The sequence below is a fragment of the Brachionichthys hirsutus genome, unplaced genomic scaffold, assembly GCF_040956055.1.
Source record: "Brachionichthys hirsutus isolate HB-005 unplaced genomic scaffold, CSIRO-AGI_Bhir_v1 contig_1405, whole genome shotgun sequence".
Classification (NCBI taxonomy): Eukaryota; Metazoa; Chordata; class Actinopteri; order Lophiiformes; family Brachionichthyidae; genus Brachionichthys; species Brachionichthys hirsutus.
Window position 1 is genome coordinate 273,885 of NW_027180323.1, and position 21,283 is coordinate 295,167.

General features: G+C 42.8%; 2 protein-coding genes across 3 annotated transcripts; both read left to right on the forward strand.

The window, feature by feature from the left end:
• Positions 1-45: 45 nt before the first annotated feature.
• Positions 46-7,572, forward strand: LOC137912734 (1-aminocyclopropane-1-carboxylate synthase-like protein 1). 2 transcript variants are annotated; one of them, XM_068756869.1, is made up of 15 exons: positions 46-691; positions 804-1,525; positions 1,630-1,689; positions 2,433-2,503; positions 2,587-2,656; positions 3,330-3,396; positions 3,782-3,879; positions 4,271-4,348; positions 4,758-4,858; positions 5,666-5,755; positions 5,853-5,898; positions 6,037-6,178; positions 6,481-6,623; positions 6,740-6,893; positions 7,190-7,572. In XM_068756869.1, exons 1-15 carry the CDS (start codon positions 46-48, stop codon positions 7,570-7,572), a joined length of 2,871 nt encoding a protein of 956 aa, XP_068612970.1. The 2 variants fall into 2 exon arrangements, with proteins under 2 accessions (XP_068612970.1, XP_068612971.1); XM_068756870.1 differs by having other exon boundaries at positions 46-688.
• A 1,200-nt stretch (positions 7,573-8,772) lies between these two features.
• On the forward strand, positions 8,773-12,446 carry LOC137912735 (uncharacterized). The gene is made up of 4 exons (XM_068756871.1): positions 8,773-8,903; positions 9,073-9,271; positions 10,365-10,556; positions 10,880-12,446. The coding sequence occupies exons 2-4, from the start codon at positions 9,085-9,087 to the stop codon at positions 11,146-11,148; spliced, it is 648 nt and encodes a 215-aa protein (XP_068612972.1). The 5' UTR covers positions 8,773-8,903; positions 9,073-9,084; the 3' UTR covers positions 11,149-12,446.
• Positions 12,447-21,283: the final 8,837 nt, after the last annotated feature.

The following is a 21,283-nucleotide window of genomic DNA, read 5'->3' on the forward strand; positions in this document are numbered from 1 at the left end:
GCCTCCCCGTCTGGTGGAGAAATCCGCCCCTTTGAACGCAAGAGGATGGACTTCCGCGGCAGGAGACACGAGCGAGGCAGCAACTGGACCGACCCGGAGATCGTGGAGCTGCTCCAGCTGTGGTCCGACGAGTCCGTCCAGGTCGAGCTGGAGAGCTCGCTGCGCAACCAGCGCGTCTTCGACCGCATCGCGCACGTCCTGCGGGAGCGCGGCATCTACCGCACGGGCGACCAGTGCAGGGAGAAGATCAAAAAGATGAAGCTGGAGTACCGCCGCATCAAGGACAACCACAAGATGAGGTCTTGGAAGTTCTATGATGTGATGGACAGGGTGCTGGCGAACCGACCGGCTGTTACCTACTCGTCCCTGGGGGGGGCTGTCATAGCTCAGCAGCAGGTGCTGCAGAACCAGGGGCCCCCCGACGCCTTCCTGCAAGGAGGGGGCCCGGCGAGCTCCTTCGGCCCCTTTTCCTCAGGCGGGTTTCTGTTCGGTCAGCCGCCGAAGACGGGAGACCTGCTGGACATCAAATGTGAAGATGTCGGGGAGAGTCTGCCGAACTCAGGCGCTGCGCCCGAGATGTACTACGGCTCTGGAGATGAGCAGGAGGCCGCGGGGCCGTCTCTGCTGGGACCAGGGGAGGCTTCGGCTCGAGGAGAGAGCTCAACCACCGCAAGAATCTCCCCTTCAGGTTGCCAGTCCTTATTTTGCTTTTTTTTTTTTTTTTTTTTTATTAAAATGTTTCATTTTGCAAATATAAGGTGAGAAAAATGCATTCTCTTTTCTCTCTCCCCCCAAATCAACAGCTTTTAGTGACCTGAACCTCGCTGACTCGGCCACAGCTTCCACCCAGGACACGTCTGAGCAGCCCAGGAAGGGCCGTTGGAACCGCTTCGCCTCCGCCAGGCAGAGGAAGCACCATCAGGGGGGCAAAACGGCATGGAGCCGCAGGGGAGTGAAATGCTGCAGCCAGGGGCGCCTGGACAAAGCGCTGGCCAGCTTCCTGACGTGGCAGCAGTCGGCAGAGGAGCGACTGCTCTCCCTGGAGGAGGCCAGGCTGGAGAGAGAGTTGCAGACTGAGGAGCAGAGGGAGCAGCGGGAGGAGAGGAGGGCGGAGCGGGAGCGCCGGCACGAGCTCCACCTGTTCAGCATGCTCACGGAGGCGTTGGCTGCTGTCAGACGGGGCGCTCCGACCGCTGTGAAAGCACAGCCTGACCCCTCCTTCTCATCTCCTCCTCTGTCCCCTTCATCGGCACCCGATGCCAACCCCTCCCTATCGTCATTCTTCTCTCAGCCACCATCAGCAGTTGTAGCAGCAGAGGCCACTTCCAATCAGGAGTCATTAAAGGCAGTGGCGTGCACGCCTGTCGGCCAGAAGAGCTCTGAAGCGATGGGAGACGCAGAACCTGCTGGCCCCGGCGGGTACCTGTCCAACCGCGGCAACGGCATACTGCGGCAGGAACGCATTCTCCAGCAGGGCTTCTCTGTGTACGATAAAGACAGATATCACAGCACGGAGAACGCCGAGGTAAGCGCGTGTTCAAAGCGCGTGTTCAATCGGGCTGTTCGACATGTCACCGTTCTCTAATTGTACTACAAGCGCCTGCTGCTTTCTGTGTGTGTTTCTTTTAGGGTATAATCAACTTGGGCACCAGTGAGAACAAACTATGCTACGATCTTCTTCACAAACGGGTAAGATTAATGCAATATAAATCCTGCTACCAATGAAGGAAAGCTGAAAGAAGTGGGTTTAAATTAAAATTCAGGGAGAATCCAAACAGGAAAAAAAAAAAAAAGCAGTTTGCACTGAAAAAGATCAAAGAGGGCAGCGGCAGCTCAGCCCTGCGGACTTTGCTTGGGGCCCAGACCTTGTTTGAGACCACGTCATCACTTCAGCTGCTCCCCATCGCATGTGTATCAGCCCTTTGTGTGTGTGTGTGTGTGTGTGTGTGTGTGTGTATTTAGGCCCATTCTCATTATTTTAGTGGTTGATGATTTGCTTTGTCCGTTAAGAACTATGAATGTGAAATATAAATATGAATACAAAACTGAATAATAAATATGAGCTGGCAAAATAAGTTTCTTTCACAGTTCGTCTAAACTTTTATTCATGAGGATTTTTTTTTTTTTTTGAAATGGCTTAACGTTTTTATTTCAATTAAGTCACATGACGGTATTTAAAAACCATTCGTCTTACATTCAGTCTGTTTGGTGACCTCTGCCACGGTGATCGTTTATCTGTTTGTTTGGTTTTACTTTTTAGCAAGATAACTCAAAAATAATTGATGGATGGATGTCAATCCAGTTTTCTAAAGTAATAAATGTCGGACTATTTCTGGTGCAAATCACAATATGGTGAAACTGAAGCGGTTGACCGAGGCCAGTGCTCTCCCAGTGCGTTTCTATTTTTTTTATTTTTTTGTTTGTGTTTACAGCTGACCAAGCCTGACATGTTGCATGTTGAGCCATGCTTGTTGGAGTATGGAGACTGGAGGGGACAACTGTTGTGAGTAATAAATGAAATTTACCAAGTTGGATCACAGTTGCATCATAACCAGAACTGTAAATTTGCACTTTGCTCTTTTGCAGCCTGAGGGAGGAAGTTGCAAAATTCTTAACCTATTACTGCTGTTCTCCAAATCAGCTAAAAGCTGAAAATGTGAGTGAAGATGAACGCTGGCAATGTCTAATTCTAAACAGTCATTTGACTTTAAATCATATAAGACTTTGACACTATAGCATTTGATCTGATTGATCATACAGAGAGAACAATCTCTGCCTAGAGGAGAGTAAATCCAAGAATGTTACTTCTAAAAATGGATTTTACTCGAACAAGAATTCCGAAGCTTCATCGTGAGCATGATAAATAAGGAAGCACTTTACACACATCGTTCAACACGGTACCACCACCACCACATTTTTCAATAGATATCTTTGACTTGTGTTAAAAAAATAATAATAATCCTGTTCCCGTTATGATACTGAGGTCTGGCAAAAATTACGCTGATGTTGCCGCCGCACCCACTCTGGGTTAATCATTCATTTTTATTCCCCCGGTCACACCCGCAACATAAAAACAAAATAAAATCCAGCACCGATTGCATAACCGCCTACTCTCTGTGGCAGAGGTAAACATAAGTAAATGTATTTATGAAGTAAAGTGAGACGTAATCCAAATTCTAAAGCTGAACTAACCTCAGGGTAATAATGAAGTTACGGTGTGGCTATGTGGCTGGTACGTAATGAATTGCTGTCTGAGTAGTTGGATGAATTGGCTCTGTTCCCTGTTTAGGTCTTTCCCAACACTATTTTTTATGTGTACGTTTGTCCAGGTTGTGGTGGTGAATGGCTGTTCATCCCTCTTTTCATGCATCGCTGCTGTCATTTGTGATCCTGAAGGTATGCTAATTAAGCGCTGCTACCACCAAAAACACCAATTTATGTGAATTGGTTAAGCTGAATTGTCCACGGGTGTGAGTGTGTGCGTAAATTATTGTCTGTCTGTGTGTGTGTGTGTGTGTGTGTGGTCCTGCGATGAATTGACGACCTGTCCAGGGTGTAGCTGGGATAGGCTCCAGCATGACCTCCGTCCCCCGGTAATGGACAAAGCAGTCAGGAAAATGAATGGAAAAAAAAATCAACCCAAATTTTATTAGCAAGTTTTATTAGCAATGAGCTCGGGTGATGATTTTGTCATGAAAACGCTTCTGTGTGAAACATTAAGTGTAAGGAGGGGGGAGTGCAGTGAGATTTCATGTGGCCCTCTTGTTTGTTCATGTTGTAGATGCCTTGCTCATCTCCACTCCTTTCTACGGGGCTGTAACTCCTGACGTTCGTCTGTATAGTGGCGTGAGACTCTTTCACATTCCTCTTGACTCTGAGGTAGGAACTCAAAGCATGATTTACTTGCAGTTCTCACGTTGCTCTTGCGTGTAAAAAGCTTTATTCAATATGGCGTGGCTCGACGGGTCGGGGCATGGGTTGGAAACTGAAGGGTTACTGGTTTAAGTCCCGGCCCAGACAAAACGTGGAGTGGGGCCAGTCTACTTACAGAGCGCTGCCAAGGTGCCCTTGAGCAAGGCACTGATGCCCCCGTACCCTGCTAGGGTGTAAATGTAATTTCATTGCTGTGTGTGCCGTGTCCACCATTCAGTGACAGTAATAAAGCTTCTTATTTCACTCACTAATTGTATTAATTCAGTCTAAATATTATCATGCGCATCAAATCATGTTATACTGATCATTTGTTTTGCTTTTGTTGATTCATTTATAGACAGATGGCAAAGGGATTGGTCCATTCCACCTGACTGTATCAAAGCTAGAAGAAGGTCTGAAAAGGGCTAAACGGGAGGTAATTTGCAAAATCGTTTTTTGGGGGGGGGGGGGCAACAACCCTTCATCTTATGGATGCCAATGACTCCAGGTTTCATGACTGCCAGGGAGCATTGTCATTCATAAAGGAAATGCTAAGACTCCTGGGGTGTCTGATTGTCTTGGTGGTTTCGGTACCTTCTTTGTTTTCTGCTCCAACAAGAGTATAAGAGTCTAAACCCTCTAGCAGTCTCTCAGAACTGAAGAAGCCTCTAGGATGAGAGGTGAAACGTCTTCGATCTAACTTCAACGAGTCCAGTTGACTCTTCTTTGCTCTTCATGATGTGTGTAGGATGTTCTACTTGTGTGTTCTTTTTTTTTTTTCTTCTCTAAGACTTGATGACGGTGTTTCTTTTTGCATTAGATCAATTTGAAAACTGTCTTTTTAGGGATTGACCGTCCGAGGACTTGTACTGTTGAATCCACACAACCCTCTGGCTGACATCTATACGCAGGAGGAGATGGCTGGCTTTTTGGAGTTTGCTAAAAGGTATATGTTTACTTCACTGTTTCATCCTGCTGTAATCTGACAATGTAATCAATGCAATCTCATGACTCCTTGATGCACTTTGGCTTTATGCACGTCTCTTCAGACATTTCCTTGTGTGAAATTGGCGTTTGACACCTTAGAGCTCTGGCCCATGAGTGGAATATTAACTGTTAACTCTACTTTGTAATATGTTGACGTTTATGTGCCAATGATCTGCATCATCCATCATTTTCCAAATTATGCTGCCAGATTTATTTCCCCTAGAGACCCTTGCAGGCGCAGAGATCTTGCATCCATAAACCACAGTGGTTTTACACTGTTCAAGGAGTTATTGTTACATCAATGTTGCATTTGTTTTGTCATTGACAACCCTAAGCAATATGAAAATTGAGGATTCTTAATGTAGAACAGGGTGGGGGGGGGACTTACTTGATTGAGTTTGATATTTGCTGCTTCTGTAAAAACCATGTTCAGTCTGAATTGTAGCTTGAAATCCCCTGAGTGAGCATCAAGGTGCAGCATTTGTAACCAACTCTGGGCTTGAACCGGCACTGGTGCAGTACATTATTTGTATATTCTACACCTGGTAAAAAGGAAGTGTGCTGAAATCTTGGCTGATTTGTCATGTTTTTGCATGTTTCTTTTACATGCAGCCATACTTCAAACGTCACTCTAAGGTCCCTCTCCTCGTGCTTGAATTCTGGATGCTCAAGCACTTTGAGGAAAGGTTAAAGTAGGATGTTGCCCTTTCAAATGATTGGACTCTGACTTCAAATTATTATCTTTTTCTTAACTTCCTCCCGTTAGACATGAACTCCACGTCATCGTTGATGAAGTGTACATGCTGTCGGTGTTTGATGATTCGGTCACCTTTCACAGTGTCCTCAATATGGAAAGGTAATGCATGAGCCTATTGGCTTCATGACGACTCTGCTGCACCATTCATCATAACAATAACGACAGAAAACTGCTAACGATGTGCTGTGTTTCCCAGTTTGCCGGACCCGCAGAGGACCCATGTAATTTGGGGACTCTCCAAGGTACGTAGTTCTGGGCCTGGGACATTTGACCTTGCCGCTGATGGCACAGAGAAATGTAATTGTTCTTCCGGTAAGCGTGTTTTTTTTTTTTTTTTTAAACACAGATCTTCGTCAATGACTTCATTTTCTCATTTCTAGGACTTTGCAATGTCAGCAATCAGAGTTGGAACTCTGTACACTGAAAACAAGCGCGTTGTGGAGGCAATAGACTGCTTGGGTATATTCCATGGTATCCCTGGAACCACCCAGCACCAGGTAGCACAACTGTTTAAGGACAGAGGTATGGACCCATCAGATTTGCTTTTGCAACCACATTGCATCGGGATACTGAGCCTTACATTTAAGCACCTCTTCCAAAAAAACCAATCAGCTCTAGCCATTGTTTGATTAACTGTTAATTCACGAGGAGATATATTTGTATTTTAATTCAAGACCTTTTGCAGCTCAGCTCCGCTCAGGAAGCTAGCGACTCCTTTTTCAATATAACTGGTGTACAGCATGGGGCTCTGCACATTCCGCTGCACAAATAGCCAACGCTTCACTTGGACTCTTTCATTGCCTCTTCATCCTGTTCCGCACCAGAGTGGATCGACAAGGTGTTTTTGCCTGAGAATAGATCCAGACTGAAAGCTGCTCACAGCTACCTGACAGGTGAGCTGAAGAGCATGGGAGTCCCCTTCCTGAACAGGCCTGCTGCATTGTACGTCTGGGCTGACCTTAGAAAGGTACCGGGTCACAATCACTAAAATGCCAATATCTCAGTTATTGTTTGAGCATCACTAAAAGCAAATGAATTTGAGCTTGGAAGTGTCACCTGTAACTTTTTGTTTTGTTTTGATAGTACCTCAGAGAGCCTTCGTTTGAGGAGGAGTTGTCTCTGTGGAAGTGCTTCATCAGACACAAGGTGATTGTGAGCTGTGGTCAGGCCTTCTACTGCAGCACACCTGGCTGGTTCCGCTTTATCTTCGCGATACAGCAGGACCACCTTCAACTCGGTCAGTATTGAGTGTGACTACAAGGAAACCTGGTTTAATGACGAAATACGGGTAGAATTTGTTCCCGGACTGAGCTCGTGACTCAAATCACTCGTATGTCAAATCAAAATAATTTTAATCCAAATAATTTGGATGATAAGTAGACATTTTATACCGTAACTGTACCTTACTAGTATACTTGCATAAACTTAGACATAATAATTACACCTTTGGAAGGCTTAAATGGCCTATACAGTACGTACGCAAATATAAAAAATGTTTGACTATTCTGCTAATGTTTTGTGTGTTTCTTTCAGGCCTTAAGCGAATTAGGGAGACTCTGAAAGAAACTGAAGACAGCATTAAGGAGCACAGGAAATCAGTGAAAGCGAACAGCGGCGATTCAGACAATGCTATGGTTGTCAATTCAAAATCATCACCCGCGAGCAAGTCATCTGACCAGCTGACGGAGAAGGATAACATTGTTCCTGACACAGCCTCAGTGACCACTGAAGAGTTCGTGTTGCTGAGCAACCAAGTGGCAAAGCCCACAGAGAGCATGGAGTCTCTGGTCGGGATTCTCAGGAACCAGATCCGCTCCTCTGACTGGCTGGAGCAAAACACTCCAGAGCTGCCTGGGGGAGAGGACCCAGAGATTCTTGATGTCTTCAAGGATTTATTGCAAAGAGCTGCAAAGTAAATTTAGGATATGAAGGCTTCACATGAGATAGCTATCAAAAACGTATTGAAGGATGTTTGGGTGCTGTCTTCTCATCTCACAGCATTTACCTTTTATTGATCTGAAAGGATAAGTTAAGATAAATTATGACATTATGTTCATGTAGGTTTAGATAAATTGGGATACGCCTAGATCAGATGAGATTCAAGTAGCATGGGCGTATGTTTTTTCACTTGAAGCAGGTGCTGCGTTATTTTGTTTATTTTATTTATTACGTTTATTTTGTTTGGTTTTTGATGGCACTAATCACAGCTTCTGTCTGGGACTACTGCTGTCTGGCTGGTGGCTTATGGTCTGAACCATCGTGTTTGTATTATTTTAGTTTCATAAATTGCTTCCAAATCCCAGGTGTTTATCCAAATCCCTCTTCCTTTCCCTGTTAAAAATAAATAGGTCAACATATTCAATCTAAACAAGGATGGCATTTTAACTCCTTTTTTATTTTTATCAACTTCCATATGCTAAAACATCACCATCACGGACCCCCCCCAACACAGTTTATTAAATCAAGGTTTTAGTGAATGTTGAATGTTAATCAGGCAAAATCAGCCGCATTCTTTTTAAAGTACTTTATGTAACGAACCATAAATAAAGAATTTGATTATTGTATCTGTTTATAATGGTCTTTCTTACAGAGTAAATGTGAAACTAATATTTTCAACTGACATGCAATCAATTTCCATGTTCATATGTACTAAGAAGGCATTGCAGTGGAATTGTGTTAAAGCATTCATTCCATTTTCTGAACTGTGGGCAACTTTCCACAGCAACAGAGGAAAGTGATGGAGGAGGTATTTGTGACGAAGCGGAGAGACACCTGAGACAAAGTGGGTTTCCTCAAATGTCTTAAATAATGTCAACCTCCATACCCTTTGTGGTTTTTATATATAAAAACAACTCAGAGTGGTATATTTCTGTTATATTAAATGGTACTCTAAGACATCAAGCAATTCTAAGTAGTTTAACTCCAGTTTAATGTTGACACTCCTTTAATAAAGACAGTGAAACATCTGCTTCCTCTGATATTGAACAGGCGTTATCGGTGCTTTCACTTTGCACACAGTTTGTGTTGGTGGGTCTCAGTGGAGGAGAGCTTCCTGAAAAACTGCTGGCTGGGGAGTTTCCATAAAAGCAGAGGCGGAGAAACACTGATCCACGAGTGACTACGTGTGGTCGTGTGCAAGAGGCAAACTTCTGTTGTACAGAAGCAAACACAAAGGCGTTCCTGAGTAAGCCTGCCATTATTTGCACACAGACGAGCTTCACAGCTGTGCTCTTGTCCTGCAACAAAGGTAAGCTCGTACTTCAATTACAATTCTGCATTCTTAAGGATAATAGAACCAAATTTGAAAAAAACGAAACAAAGATTGGTTTTGGGGATGACATTGCGTCTGGTAATTCAAACTAAAATAATGTAATTTACATCTACGATTGTTCTCTCTGCCTCTTTCTCTCTCTCAGTGGTGCACAAACATGAAGGTGCTGGATCTGGGAGACTGCGTCAGCCGCTTTCGGTTTTCCCAGGCCTGTCTGGGCTTGGCAGGATGCCTCTGTGTGCTGTATGCAGTCTGGACACCATTCTGGCTGAAGGAGAGGGGGCTTTGGACAGACTGGAATAACACTAAAAGTGACCTGAAAAATCACAAAGCTGTCTTCAATGGTGAGATACGAGCCGAATCATCGATGCTGGTTTTTCCTCTTATCTAAAGCCATCACTCATGGCTGAGGGTAAAGGAATGAAAGGCATGGGCAGAAAGATGGACAGCGCTGAAATGAAAGTAAACTTAATGTTGCATGAATGTCTTCGCTGTGCTGTGCTGGGCTAATATCGGCAGGTTCGCTGAGAGATCAGCCTTAATGAAACTATTTTACATTCTCAACATCAGGAGGTGGAACATTTGAAAATACACTCCGGGGATAACAAAGAAAAAAGAAAAGCCTCCACCGTGTTGAGCTGGACAGTGGCTTGGGTGCATTCCGTGTCCTTGCCAATTTTGATTTTTCCTTATCGTAGGTGTGGATGAAAGGGATGGGGGGGACTTACTTGAATGAGTTTGATATTTGCTGCTTCTGTAAAAATGGTATGTTCAGTCTAAATTGTAACTTGAAATCCCCTGAGTGAGCATCAAGGTGCAGCATTTGTAAACAAGTCTGGGCTTGAACCGGCACTGGTGCAGTACATTCTTTGTATATTCTGCACCTGGTGAAAAGGAAGTGTGCTGAAATCTTGGCTGGTTTGTCATTTAAGTGCTTTTCCATGCTGTTTTTATTTCTTTTACACGCAGCCATACTTCAAACACGGATCTAAGGTCCCTCTCCTCGTGCTTGAATTCTGGATGCTCAAGCACTTTGAGTAAAGGATAAAGAAGGATGTTTGCCTTTCAAATGATTGGACTCTGACTTCAAACTGTGAAAGGAGTATTTAACAACACATTCAATGTTAGTCTTTATAAAAGAATAATTTTTTGCCTTGGGCACTATTTTGTCCTCTGTCAGTGTTAGTTGTATTATTATGAAAATACACTTTCTGAATGCATCTAATGTGTTAAATTATCTTAAGAAGCACGGGAAGTGCACAAGCCTTTGGTTTTACTCTGCCAGGGGCTTTTTCTAGGAGTGGGCCTCACTTTAACATGTTTCACTTTGCCACATTCTCTTAAAACCGACAGCATTGCCAATCCTGAGTGAATCAGCCACGGGCACATGTTTACCTTTCATATTATAGCCTTCGTTTTTGTGTCTGTGTTTTGCAGCCTTGGAAGCAGAGAGAGTGTTTGCGGTTCTTGCTTCCTTTCTGGCCCTGAGCACCGGGGCGCTGTGTGTGGTGTTCGCCCTCTGCTGGACGCGTGAGACGGTGCGCTCCTACTCCAACACTCGTGCTCTCCTCATGGCGGGACAGGCGCTCTACCCCTCCACCCTGCTGCTGCTCACCATGGGCTCCACAGGTAATGTCAGAGCAACACATTGTGTTTTTGTGTTTGGCTCTAATAATAAGTGGTTTGTCATTGTGGAAGTTTTTAAATAATATATTAATTCTTAATAAAGTGAAGAAACAATTACCCATTTCCATTTGCCCTCCATGCAGCCTTTGGTTTTTGTGGTTCAGGTAATTGTGTTGCTCATTTACCCCGCAGGGCTGTGATTTTTACAGTTCATATTGCATAAGCTTCAGATATACTCTACACACTAATTCAATTGAATGCCCCCCCCCCCCCCCCCCCCCCCCACAATTGTACTTGCTATAACTTGTTTTTGACTCTATCTACAGGTTTCTTCTTCCTCCTCAGTTGGTCTCTTTTCACTTATCAGCACCAGGAGGAAATCAGTCAAAACGTCTTCAGCCTTGGCTCTTCCTACTGGCTGGGGGCTTTAGGATGGGTTCTGCTATTGGTTGTGGAGGTAATAGTATTTATAGCTGAACAAGCTGTTGTGCCAGACATCCTGCCAGACTTAGAGAAGGCTGTGGAGTCATGGCGGATTTCATCTCGACTTAAAGCTGCTAAACACTCCTTTAGTGATTGTTATCACCCTGGGTAGAGCACAAAAATAATAAAAATGACGCAGCTCTGAAGAGCTATATGCCACCTTGAGAGGATTTCAGAAGTAACATGATGGAGAAAATGTATTTGAATGTGTATCAAACACATTATTGCATGCAGACTCAATTAGAACCCAATAATTCCATGCTGCTTTATAGATCTATTTGACCAGGCTGAATATTGATTGACTATGTTTGGAGAACAGTGTTGGCTTGACAATTTAAGATCTGAAAACCTGGAAAATGATTGTGCCTGAATGCTTCAGTGTTCTGAGCAGCTGATTGTACTTGTCATTTTCCAGTTTGCTTCCAATGTCGACTGAAATGAAATAAAAAACAAAAAACACTACAGACGGGCAAAGACGAGACCCACTGACTCAATTAAGACCAGATTTGTTTTTGTTTGTTTTTGTTTTCCTTTAACCAGCTTGGATCAGTCTCACATATTAAACTGATGCTGTATATTCATTAACTTATAATTTATTAATTAGTAGACTGATTAAAATTGTTGTTTCTCACATTGTATAAGGTATTAACTGGATTGCGATTTTCATGAAGACTGTTTTTCTGAGTTCTACTACTCTTGTCTTGCTCGTTTTTTTTGTGGATAGTTATTATTATTTTTTTACTAGTGAATATGAATGTGTTTTTGGGGTTGGCTTGAAACATTGCTGACCGGTTTGGATTGATGCAAAGGTTGGAATTCTGGTCCTGTGAGGGATTCTGTATCAGCTGGAATGATCCTTCCATCTATGCTGTAGCCGCTCATCCTGTGCAAGGTCATGGGGGTTGGGGGGTCGAGGGGGGGCTGGGGGGGTAAACCACCAGTTCACCTGTTTATGGTGGTTGGAGGAAGCGGAATAACCCAGCGGGGAACCCACACACACGGGGAGAACCTGCAAACCTCCCACAGATAAGCTGCAGACCCACAGGTGCTTTCGAAGTTTGTCCTTTGTTGTGTTTCTTTTGTAAAAAGTTCAAGATATTCTTAATCTTTCTCTGAAATGTTTTAACAAATGCTGCAATGCAGTGGACGAATGTTAAAAACGTGGAGAAGGCGAGTGAGATTGTTGTCGAGTACGAATAACACATATGCATTGTGCTTCAATGTTTTAATTTAAAACCTAATACACATCCTATTTGCTGATGGATAATTCATTGTGAAAATGATTCCACTGTTTTTAAATAATCCCTTATTACTAGTCAATATTTGGAGAGATTGCATAAGGTACAGCATGTTTACCTGAAGATACATTTGACTATGAGGGTCATTCAGACACTTTCATAGCTGAATAAAAGTCACTTTAATATCTGTGTCAATGTTTGTGTGAACGGCAAAAGTGTTCTGTGTTAGAATAAGAACAGTACGAGTTCATATTTTGTGCCAAAGCTCGAAGGCTTGGCACTTGGAAACCTTCACCTCATGCATTTTAAAGGATCCTCTTCCCAGCTCTGAACAGCATTTGGACCAACACACGACAGACTTGCTCCAAAGTCGTGATTTACTTTTCTCTCACACAGTCCCTGGAGGAGAGGAAGCACTCAAATGCAGGACTGCTTGCATTTATGCTCTCAACCTGCCAAAGCAGAGGAGAATTAAGTAGCTCTGGCTCTGTTAATTGGGCGTTAATCAGGTGTTGCTCTAATTAAAAGGCAGTTCCGTCCTGTTGGGCTCTGCTAATGAGTTTGTTATTAAATCCACAGAGAATTTTTGTCTCTTTTTCAATTTACCAACAGGGTGCTGCTAAACTACTGTGCAAATGAGGGTAATGACCTTGAAGGTCGACATGCCCCAGAATGCAATCCAGGAACGGAATTTTTCAAAAAGAATGTTACCACCCAAACTTCACATCCATTCCATCTACTGTATTTTGCCCTCTTGAGTCCAGCTGTGTCTTTCAGCAGTGACATATATTCCCCTCACTCCCCTGTTTTCATCTTTTTAATGAAACATCTTCAAAATCATCTATTAATTTTGAAAAAAAAAGCAAGTGGCCCTTGATATTTTATAAATAAAGTACATAAATGGATTTCTTCCTCTTCTTCAAAAGCTTTTATTTCCCCCAGGTTGAAGTTGTCTGGGCCAGTGAAAGGACAGCCTTCTGTGGCTACTGTTCTTTCACCTTCCAGTGAGAAGGAGACCAAAGGTTAAGAATGCCCCGGAGAAAGATGGACCAAATCAATGCGCAGATGGAAAGACAAAAAAAGATAGCGAGACGTTTAGGCACAAAGATGACAGATGAATGGTGGAAGATGTTATACACAGATAGACAGCTGGCCCGATGGACACAGAGAGATTGCGAGTACTGATTGTTGAAGGACATTTTCTACAGAGACATCAATCGGAATGTTGGCGGCGCCGTCGTTTCCTGCCTGTGACAGGCATCATGTGTCGAGCACAATCCAGGCTAACTGCTGCTCTTCCCGTCTATTAGAGAGCAATTATTCAGGCGTATCTGACTAATTAAGCCACTATGCTGTTCCAAAGTATCAAGCATGTGTTTCTCCCATCACCTGCGTTTCCGTGGTCATGTTAGTTGAGATACCAAAAAAATCAAAATAAAATAAAACTGTGCTGAAGCGTCCTTAATCTGATTTTTAATGTTGTAAATTTTATTTATGGAGGCAAAGAAAAAGAAAGGAAGAGCTGTAAAAACCTGTTGTTTACTACTTCTCCTTTTGGTGGCGCTGGTGTAACATCGACTGCTTTTTCTTTGCTCAGAAATCTGGAGAAACATGGGAGACACTGCTCCCATTTCTGAGCAATAACGCAAGATAGAATATCTGTGCATGCATGCGAATGTCTGTGTGTGTTGGGTTCGTATTTGCAAGTTAGATAAAGAGGGCTTGTGAACATATTTCAGCGGATTCTAAACCAGATTGTGTCAGACTACTTATGAACTGAGTTTCTTTTTAGTTTGATCCAGAAGCGTGATGCATTATGAGCTGAAGCAGGAGCACATAGTTTTTTTTATTTGTTTTATTAACAATGTGGTTTACATTATTCACTGTTAAATTGCTGACAGGATAATGCTGTCAGGTTCAAAGTGAAGGTACAGAGGAAAAACGCAGAGGACAAGACAGCAGGGGGTGGGGGACATAGAACAAAGGTGGAAAGAGGATTTTGGATGTCACATAACAGTTCTGTACTGCAATTTTTGGCATCATATTTTGTTGACATTTGTACCTTTCTTTCTCTTCCATGCCATTGCTTAGCACCGGTTCTCTATTGCCCTGCAATGCCCCTGATGTAGTAAAAGTCTCTAAGACATCTGACCACTGCAGCGTTGTGCACACCAATGTATTGCCATCAGAGCGCCATCTTCGAAAATGGAAAGGTCAGGCGGTGCAAATTCCGCAGCTTACGATCAAACATGGGAAGGAGAGCCGAGGAGAAAATATGGGGAGAGTGCTCCTCGTGTCCTTCAGTCATCTTTCTTGCGGGGATAGAGCGCATCTTGCCTGTGGAATCTGCAATGAGCCATTGCTCTTTGTGATTGGCATGCCACCCAGGCCACTATGGATAATTGCGTTTGTTCAGCAGAACTATGTACAAAGGAAATGGACCGAAAAGAAAGAGACAGTTTGGAGGAAGGAAAAACAAGTTTCTTGATTTTTCTGCACTTACATCCAACCGTTCGATATGAATGCGCATGTTCTTTTAGCTCAGTGGAATGCTCTCTGCTGCCTCTGCTAATAAAATAATATATATATATGTGTATATATCCTGTGTCTGTACCGTATCTACTCAACAGTACCTTCTCCGTGAGGGGTGTCGTCTCGGACATCTCAGTGCAGACAATGAAGCTGCAGTCCCATTCTTGTCAATCCATTCATTCCTGGCCAGCTGCAGCCGCTCCTTCCTCTTATCGCTGTGTGACCAAGGAAATTAAATTACAAATATAATCAGTTGGCAGCAGTTTCTTTAACAGGGCGCCTCTGTTTTGCATATTGAGTAGTGTGCTTGCTTTGGAGAGACACCGTGTGAAAGTTACTTATTGGCCTATTTACAATAATGGGCTCTGCTCCACAAGAGGAGTCAAACACACCTTTTCACAACAATGGCATGAAAAAGTGAATCATGATGCGACTTGTGAAAAAAAATAACATAAAGAGACGTAAAGACATGGAGCAATCTTGAGAGAAGATTCTTGCACTCACTTGACACATTATGTTTTATAATGAGAATCCATGCGCTATTATGCACCTTTAAATGGGGGGAAAATTCCTGAATTCATAACATAACATGCCTGCACTGGTGTGTAAGCATGGATAAATAGTGAGCACAATATCAGCCTGTCTATATTCTGTTAAGTTTATTTTCACTCTAATACTGAGATTGGCCTGAAAATGTGATTTTGACATCCATGGTTCCATTCCATTATTGGATCGATGTTGTGAATCGGCACAGACATTTACATTTGAATTTAAGATTCAAAATATTTGTCAAGATGCCTCTAAAAATATATTTATTTAAAATCAACTAATAAAACATATTTATTATTTTTTTTATTTTATGTCCTTGTCACTAGTATTTTGAGTTTAGTGTTAACAAGGAAATGTTACCTTAGCTGTAGACATGGTAAACAGGTACTCTTAAAGTTAGTATATTTGCTGTGCTTATTGTTGTTTATTATAGAACACAAGGTAAACACATACATGGGGCCTAGCTTTCCCTCTTACCATCCAATCGTACCTCTCAAGCATGCAGTCATGAGGCTGATTGAGATATCAGGTGGTAACAGATTGGTCACATCTATTGATTAGCACAGCAGATGTGATTCTCTCTGTAGCTATTTAGTTCTATAAAATACCAAATACGTGTCCCTGCGATAAACTGACAACCTGTCCAGGTTGTACCCCGCCTCCCGGCCAATGCCAGCTGGGATAGGCTCCAGTGTAAGTCCGTGACCCGGATTCAAATCTGTGGCTGAAGACACAGATTGTCTTGCCTTTCTGAAAATGAATGAATGAATAAAATACTAAATACCAATGTTATGCTTTGCCTTAATAGATATGCTATCATCAGAGACCATGATTTATAAAAATCCCAAAATCCTGAATTAATTTTTCAACATCGAGTAACTTAAAAGAGTGATTGAGGGAAGGGTTTTGGACGCAAAACCATTCACTTACTCAGCAGTGCCAGTTCACATGATGTAGACAACTTCCTCTTCGGTGAAAATTTATTCCAAACACGTTGGACCATCTGACAGAATAAACAGTCCCTCTCCCTCTCCCTCTCTCCCTGCCTCTCCAGCAGGACACCCACAAAAAAGCAAAGGGATGAAAACCTGTGCATGTACGAATGACGCATATCCCACAGGAACCAGAAGGGAAGGGAAGAGTAAGGGGAGTGTGAATAGAAGAATATGATTTTTTTTTTATCATTCTTATTATGTGAAAGCCATCACAGGCCTCCCTTGGCCCTTTCATTATTCCCTATTCAGTTCCCCTTTCCATCTGCTTATGCAGAAACTGTTTCAATTGCTTGTACAGGCAGACAGGGAAATGCAAATAAAACTGTATCAATGCTTTCCAATCTTTCCGGGCCCCAAGCACTCACCAAAGCAGGTGGATGGGTATTTATTTGTGAACCTTATGCATTCTGTGTTACCCTCCTGTCCAACAGCAGGGACCAGTCCCTTCCCGAGGCACGTCTGTGTTCTGTTGCAGTGACGAGACACCATCTGCACCCTGACTAAGACTCAACTGTCTGATTTATTCTCAGTACAGTCCAATCCACAGATCATTTATGACACTGAGAATTCTCTAAAAAAGAAGGGACTCAACCAAACTAGTTTTCCTCAACCAATTACTAAAAGCGTTTGCTCCCATGCCAGTGGGGCATTAAAAAAATGTCTTCCCTCTGGATTGTTTGAATCATTGCACATCGCCACTCAGGGTCTGGCTCCTGTAATTATTTCTCTCTCCAACTAGACCGGCTGCCAAATGACAATAATCTTCCTCCCCAAGCCCCTACCTACCCAGAGCATCCTTCACATCCTTCACATCCCCTCCCTTCAACTCCTATAATTACTATACTCTAAAAGTCACTCTAAATCAGCTCTAAATCTTTGCATGTTACTGGGCCCATTGTTTCCTTGTCTGAGCTCTGGCAGAGCCAGAACAGAAATGGCCACTGGTGTCCTGGCGTTTCCTGTAATGGACTCTGTATAGTGGAACGACATGGATATAATAATAAGCTGATCTATGTCTGGGAAAAGTTGTGTTTGGTGGGAAGCTAAGACCATGGACAGTCGGGGGGGGGGTTAGAATTGACAGACAACAGCACTGCTCTTTTCACCCTCCTTGACACATAGTGGGACAAAATCCTCTATTACATCTTTCCCCAGAGATTACAATTTGCACATTACATTCATAGCATGGGACTGATGGAGGGAGCAAGGAAGGGAAAGAAGGAACATGATTAGTTGAGAGAGAAATCGTGGTATTTAGGATTATAATGCAGTATCACTCTTAATTTGAGAACTGTGTGCATGCAAGACACTTATTAAGGTGTTAAACAACTGTCTAAGATGTACCGCCATCCAAAATCCTGAATGTTTGGAATATTTAGGAGTCGTTTTTGAACGATTATCCTTCAGCTGACAGACATTCTGTGTAAACCAGCACCAGGCAGGCAATACGGGAAAAGCTGGCTAATGCCTGATTAAACACAACACGATCCAAATCCAGGGAGCGGATGTTTATATGATTGGAAGTCCCTCAGCATCAATGGGCCGACTCCTCAATCAGGGAAAGCTGCCTTTAATTAACACATAATTAAATAGTATTGTTATTCTGATTGAAGACACTGGTCTTGATTCTCTGCTTTACTCGAGAGCACCTGAATCGGGATTAGGGTTTCATTTCATTTTGTTTACTTTTTTGAGATCCAAACTGCGCAAATATTCACTGATATATCTACATGTGATTGACATATGCACAACTCATCTTGCTTTTACAATAGGATTTGTTGAGTGGAGTTTTTAAAATAAATTAATAAAAAAAAGACAGGTGCTTACATGAGTCACCGCAACACAGAGACCAATGCAACTGGCCCAAATACAAAATAACTCTGCATTGCCTCAGGGAGTTAGAAGACAAGATTTTAAATAAATGAAAGTCATCCAAAGGCAAGTGAGATCCAATAAATTGAAGATTTGGATTGCTGAGCATGAAAGCTATTGTGGTGTCAGTCCGTCCGTCAGTAGGTTGTAGGGGTTGTTTTTGGTAGCAACTGTATTTGTGTGTCTGTGTGTGTGTGTGGGTGTGTGTGTGTGTCCTGTCTGTTAAAGCCCCATCAGTCAGGATGAGTCAAAAACGTAGCTGAACCCGTGGCTATCATCGTGTGATTGTTATACAAATGCTAACCTGTGCTCAGAGAGAGAGAGAGAGAGAGAGAGAGAGAGAGAGAGAGAGAGAGAGAGCAAGCAATTAATCACCTCATTGGAATTACACCTAACTGATTATTGACAAAACCTGAGGTGAGGCTGAGCGAAGAGGGGAAAGACGATGGGAAACAGGACGTGAGCGTGGGAGGCAGGGCAGAGGAAGGAGTGTGGATGTGAGTAGTAGGATAAGAGGTTTGTTCTGGCAGGTAGCTTTGACAAATAGCTCAGTGCTGACGCCTACCTCTTTGAGTATTGATCTGTCAAATCATGTCTTGCGGATGAAGGATAAAAGAAGAGGTGAACAACGGGAGGCGACTCGCTGACTGGATGGGGCTTCATTTAAGAAGTTGCTGAATATGTCAGGAAAATGCAATTAAAAATGAGCATACTGAATGCTCAATGTACTGCATAAACATCCTGCAAAAAACAGGTGCAGCATGCCCTCTTTACCCCGAATGGAATTACAACGTTCATCTTGACATTTTGAAGCACGTTGTCGCAACTTTGTTCAGTCTATTTGAATGTGAACAATGCTGACATGTCCTTACTCGTAAGGAAGATATTGATGCTGCTGTGGTCCTCATCCAATGACCATTTGGGCAATTGACACTTTCTCTTAAGCTGCCCGCTGACTTGAGCTGTCAGAGGGTCTTTTCTGTAACTCTGGCTTACATAGTTCTGCTTCGAAGGCTTGATCTCTTACGCCCCCCCGTTTCCTTGTCATAGCTCACAATCTGCCTTAAGCCCATTTGTGTTGTCCACTTTGAACTAAGCCTGTTATTCTGTGCTACTCTACAGACAAGCACTGCATCCTCCATCTGTCTGTCCCCTCTTGGCACGTTCTCTTCCATTCTTTTTCTCTGTCCATCGCTCTGTGTTAAGACATAGAGATAAACATAATCATTCTGGTGTGTTAGTAGCGCTACTTGATATATGTTTGGTCTGTTTCCCTTGCGTCACTCAAACACCTGCACTTTTGAACACAGCACCAAAACCCCTCCCAAATGTCTCTTCTCCTCACATGCACTCTCTTTGCCATGCTTCCACTCATCCTTCTTGCTGCACACACCTGCAACACATTCAGCTATGAAAACATTGCTCACCGATGTTGAGTGGATTCATCACATTAGAAGAAATAACCCCCCCTCCTTGTGCACGGTGTCAGCTCACTGGTGCATTGCAAAACTCCTGTGTATGTCCTCCTGAACCACAACCTTTGTCCCCTAGGATCCGCTCCTCACATTCATAACACCCCGCTTCCTACCAGGTGGCTGTCGCCACAAGTCCTCTTTCCCATAAATCAGCCTGTCTTTGAGTTTGATCAATAACAAGTCAATTAGCAGGTGCTGCGAGATGAGGGTCTCAGAGGGTCACTGCTTGTTTGTCAGGTAGACACCTGCAGCTTCGTCTCTGTCTGCAGCGGAACCGTGTTTGTCTTTTCCTAGGAAACATCTGAGTATAGCTGGCTATCATTAATCTAAATATCAGCTATAAATAGGCTTGGAAACATCTTACGATGATCCATCATTTGCTTCTAGTGTCGGATATGTAATGTATCAAGCGTTGCATACTTGAAATCTCCCATCTGTGTCTGATTGATTTCAGTAGAGCGCATTTTGCTATTCTTTACTCATCAATATTTCTTGTACATAACAAACAAACAAAAAAAAAAACATGCCTTGGCTGTCTGAGGTCACAATGACCATATGTGACAGATATGGACCAGCACTAATCTTGCTCCCCTGTTAGGCCAACAGGAGAGGACTGGGCCCAAGTGTTTTTTGGAGCCCACCGACTGTGCATCTAATGACTTGGCAAGCAAATGCAGCTCAACAGCAACAGGCTCCTGCAGAGAAAACACCAGATAAGCCCCCTGGAAAATTACAAACAAGAATGATCTTGGGAAAATACTCCCCATATACCTACTCAGACATGTCATCAAATGATTCTGTCTAATTAAAACTTATTCTGATGACATGGAGACAGCATTTGGATAAATAGATTACCGGTACACATTCTGATGTTGCAAAGACAGCTGCAGATGAGAAGAATATTTGATGCCCACTTATCAAATCGGTCATTGCCAGATGAACACTGTGGTTCAAACAGCCATCACTGTTAATTGGTATCCAGGCAATACAAGTGCATTAATGACTTTTATCATTTTGAGTCAAAGCCCCATAAATTCCTGAGCGATGAATTGATGTGTCACAATGACACGGTAATTAGCATAACAATAATAACATCCTGTGTCATAACCATTTTTCTTCTTCCCTTCTTTAATCTTCTTCTAGCTACCGGTATGTCTTTTTCATATTTCATGTTGCCTGTTCACTTATAGCTACTAACGCATGTTTCTCTATCTCTGTTGATTGCGCGCACACACTCCCACACCCACACACACACACACACACATCTAACAAACCTACCTTCCTTCTTACAGATATCACTGGTGTTGTTTTGCCTTAATGTCAGCATCAGACATCATGTTTGTTTACATAACATAATATAATGTTATATTAAAAAACACACACAAAAAAAGTCAATAAACAATATATATATATATATAGTATATATTTGGCTTTGAGGTACTATTTATAAATAGTGACCATGCTTAACATTTCAAGTATTACAGTTACACATTGAAACTGGGCAGGCTGCTACGACACAAACATGTGAATCAACTTTCATATTAATCTCCATATTTGTTAGATATGACTTTTGATCTGACTGAGTT

Bases quoted from the DNA above. Each gene is read 5' to 3' on its own strand.
- LOC137912734 (XM_068756869.1), top strand. From the start codon at position 46: ATGGACTTCCGCGGCAGGAGACACGAGCGAGGCAGCAACTGGACCGAC. The intron at 4,349-4,757 runs GTAATTTGCAAA...CTGTCTTTTTAG, and splicing joins TGAAAAGGGCTAAACGGGAG to GGATTGACCGTCCGAGGACT. The intron at 6,179-6,480 runs GTATGGACCCAT...GTTCCGCACCAG, and splicing joins ACAACTGTTTAAGGACAGAG to AGTGGATCGACAAGGTGTTT.
- LOC137912735 (XM_068756871.1), top strand. From the start codon at position 9,085: ATGAAGGTGCTGGATCTGGGAGACTGCGTCAGCCGCTTTCGGTTTTCC. The intron at 9,272-10,364 runs GTGAGATACGAG...TGTGTTTTGCAG, and splicing joins TCACAAAGCTGTCTTCAATG to CCTTGGAAGCAGAGAGAGTG. The intron at 10,557-10,879 runs GTAATGTCAGAG...CTCTATCTACAG, and splicing joins GCTCACCATGGGCTCCACAG to GTTTCTTCTTCCTCCTCAGT.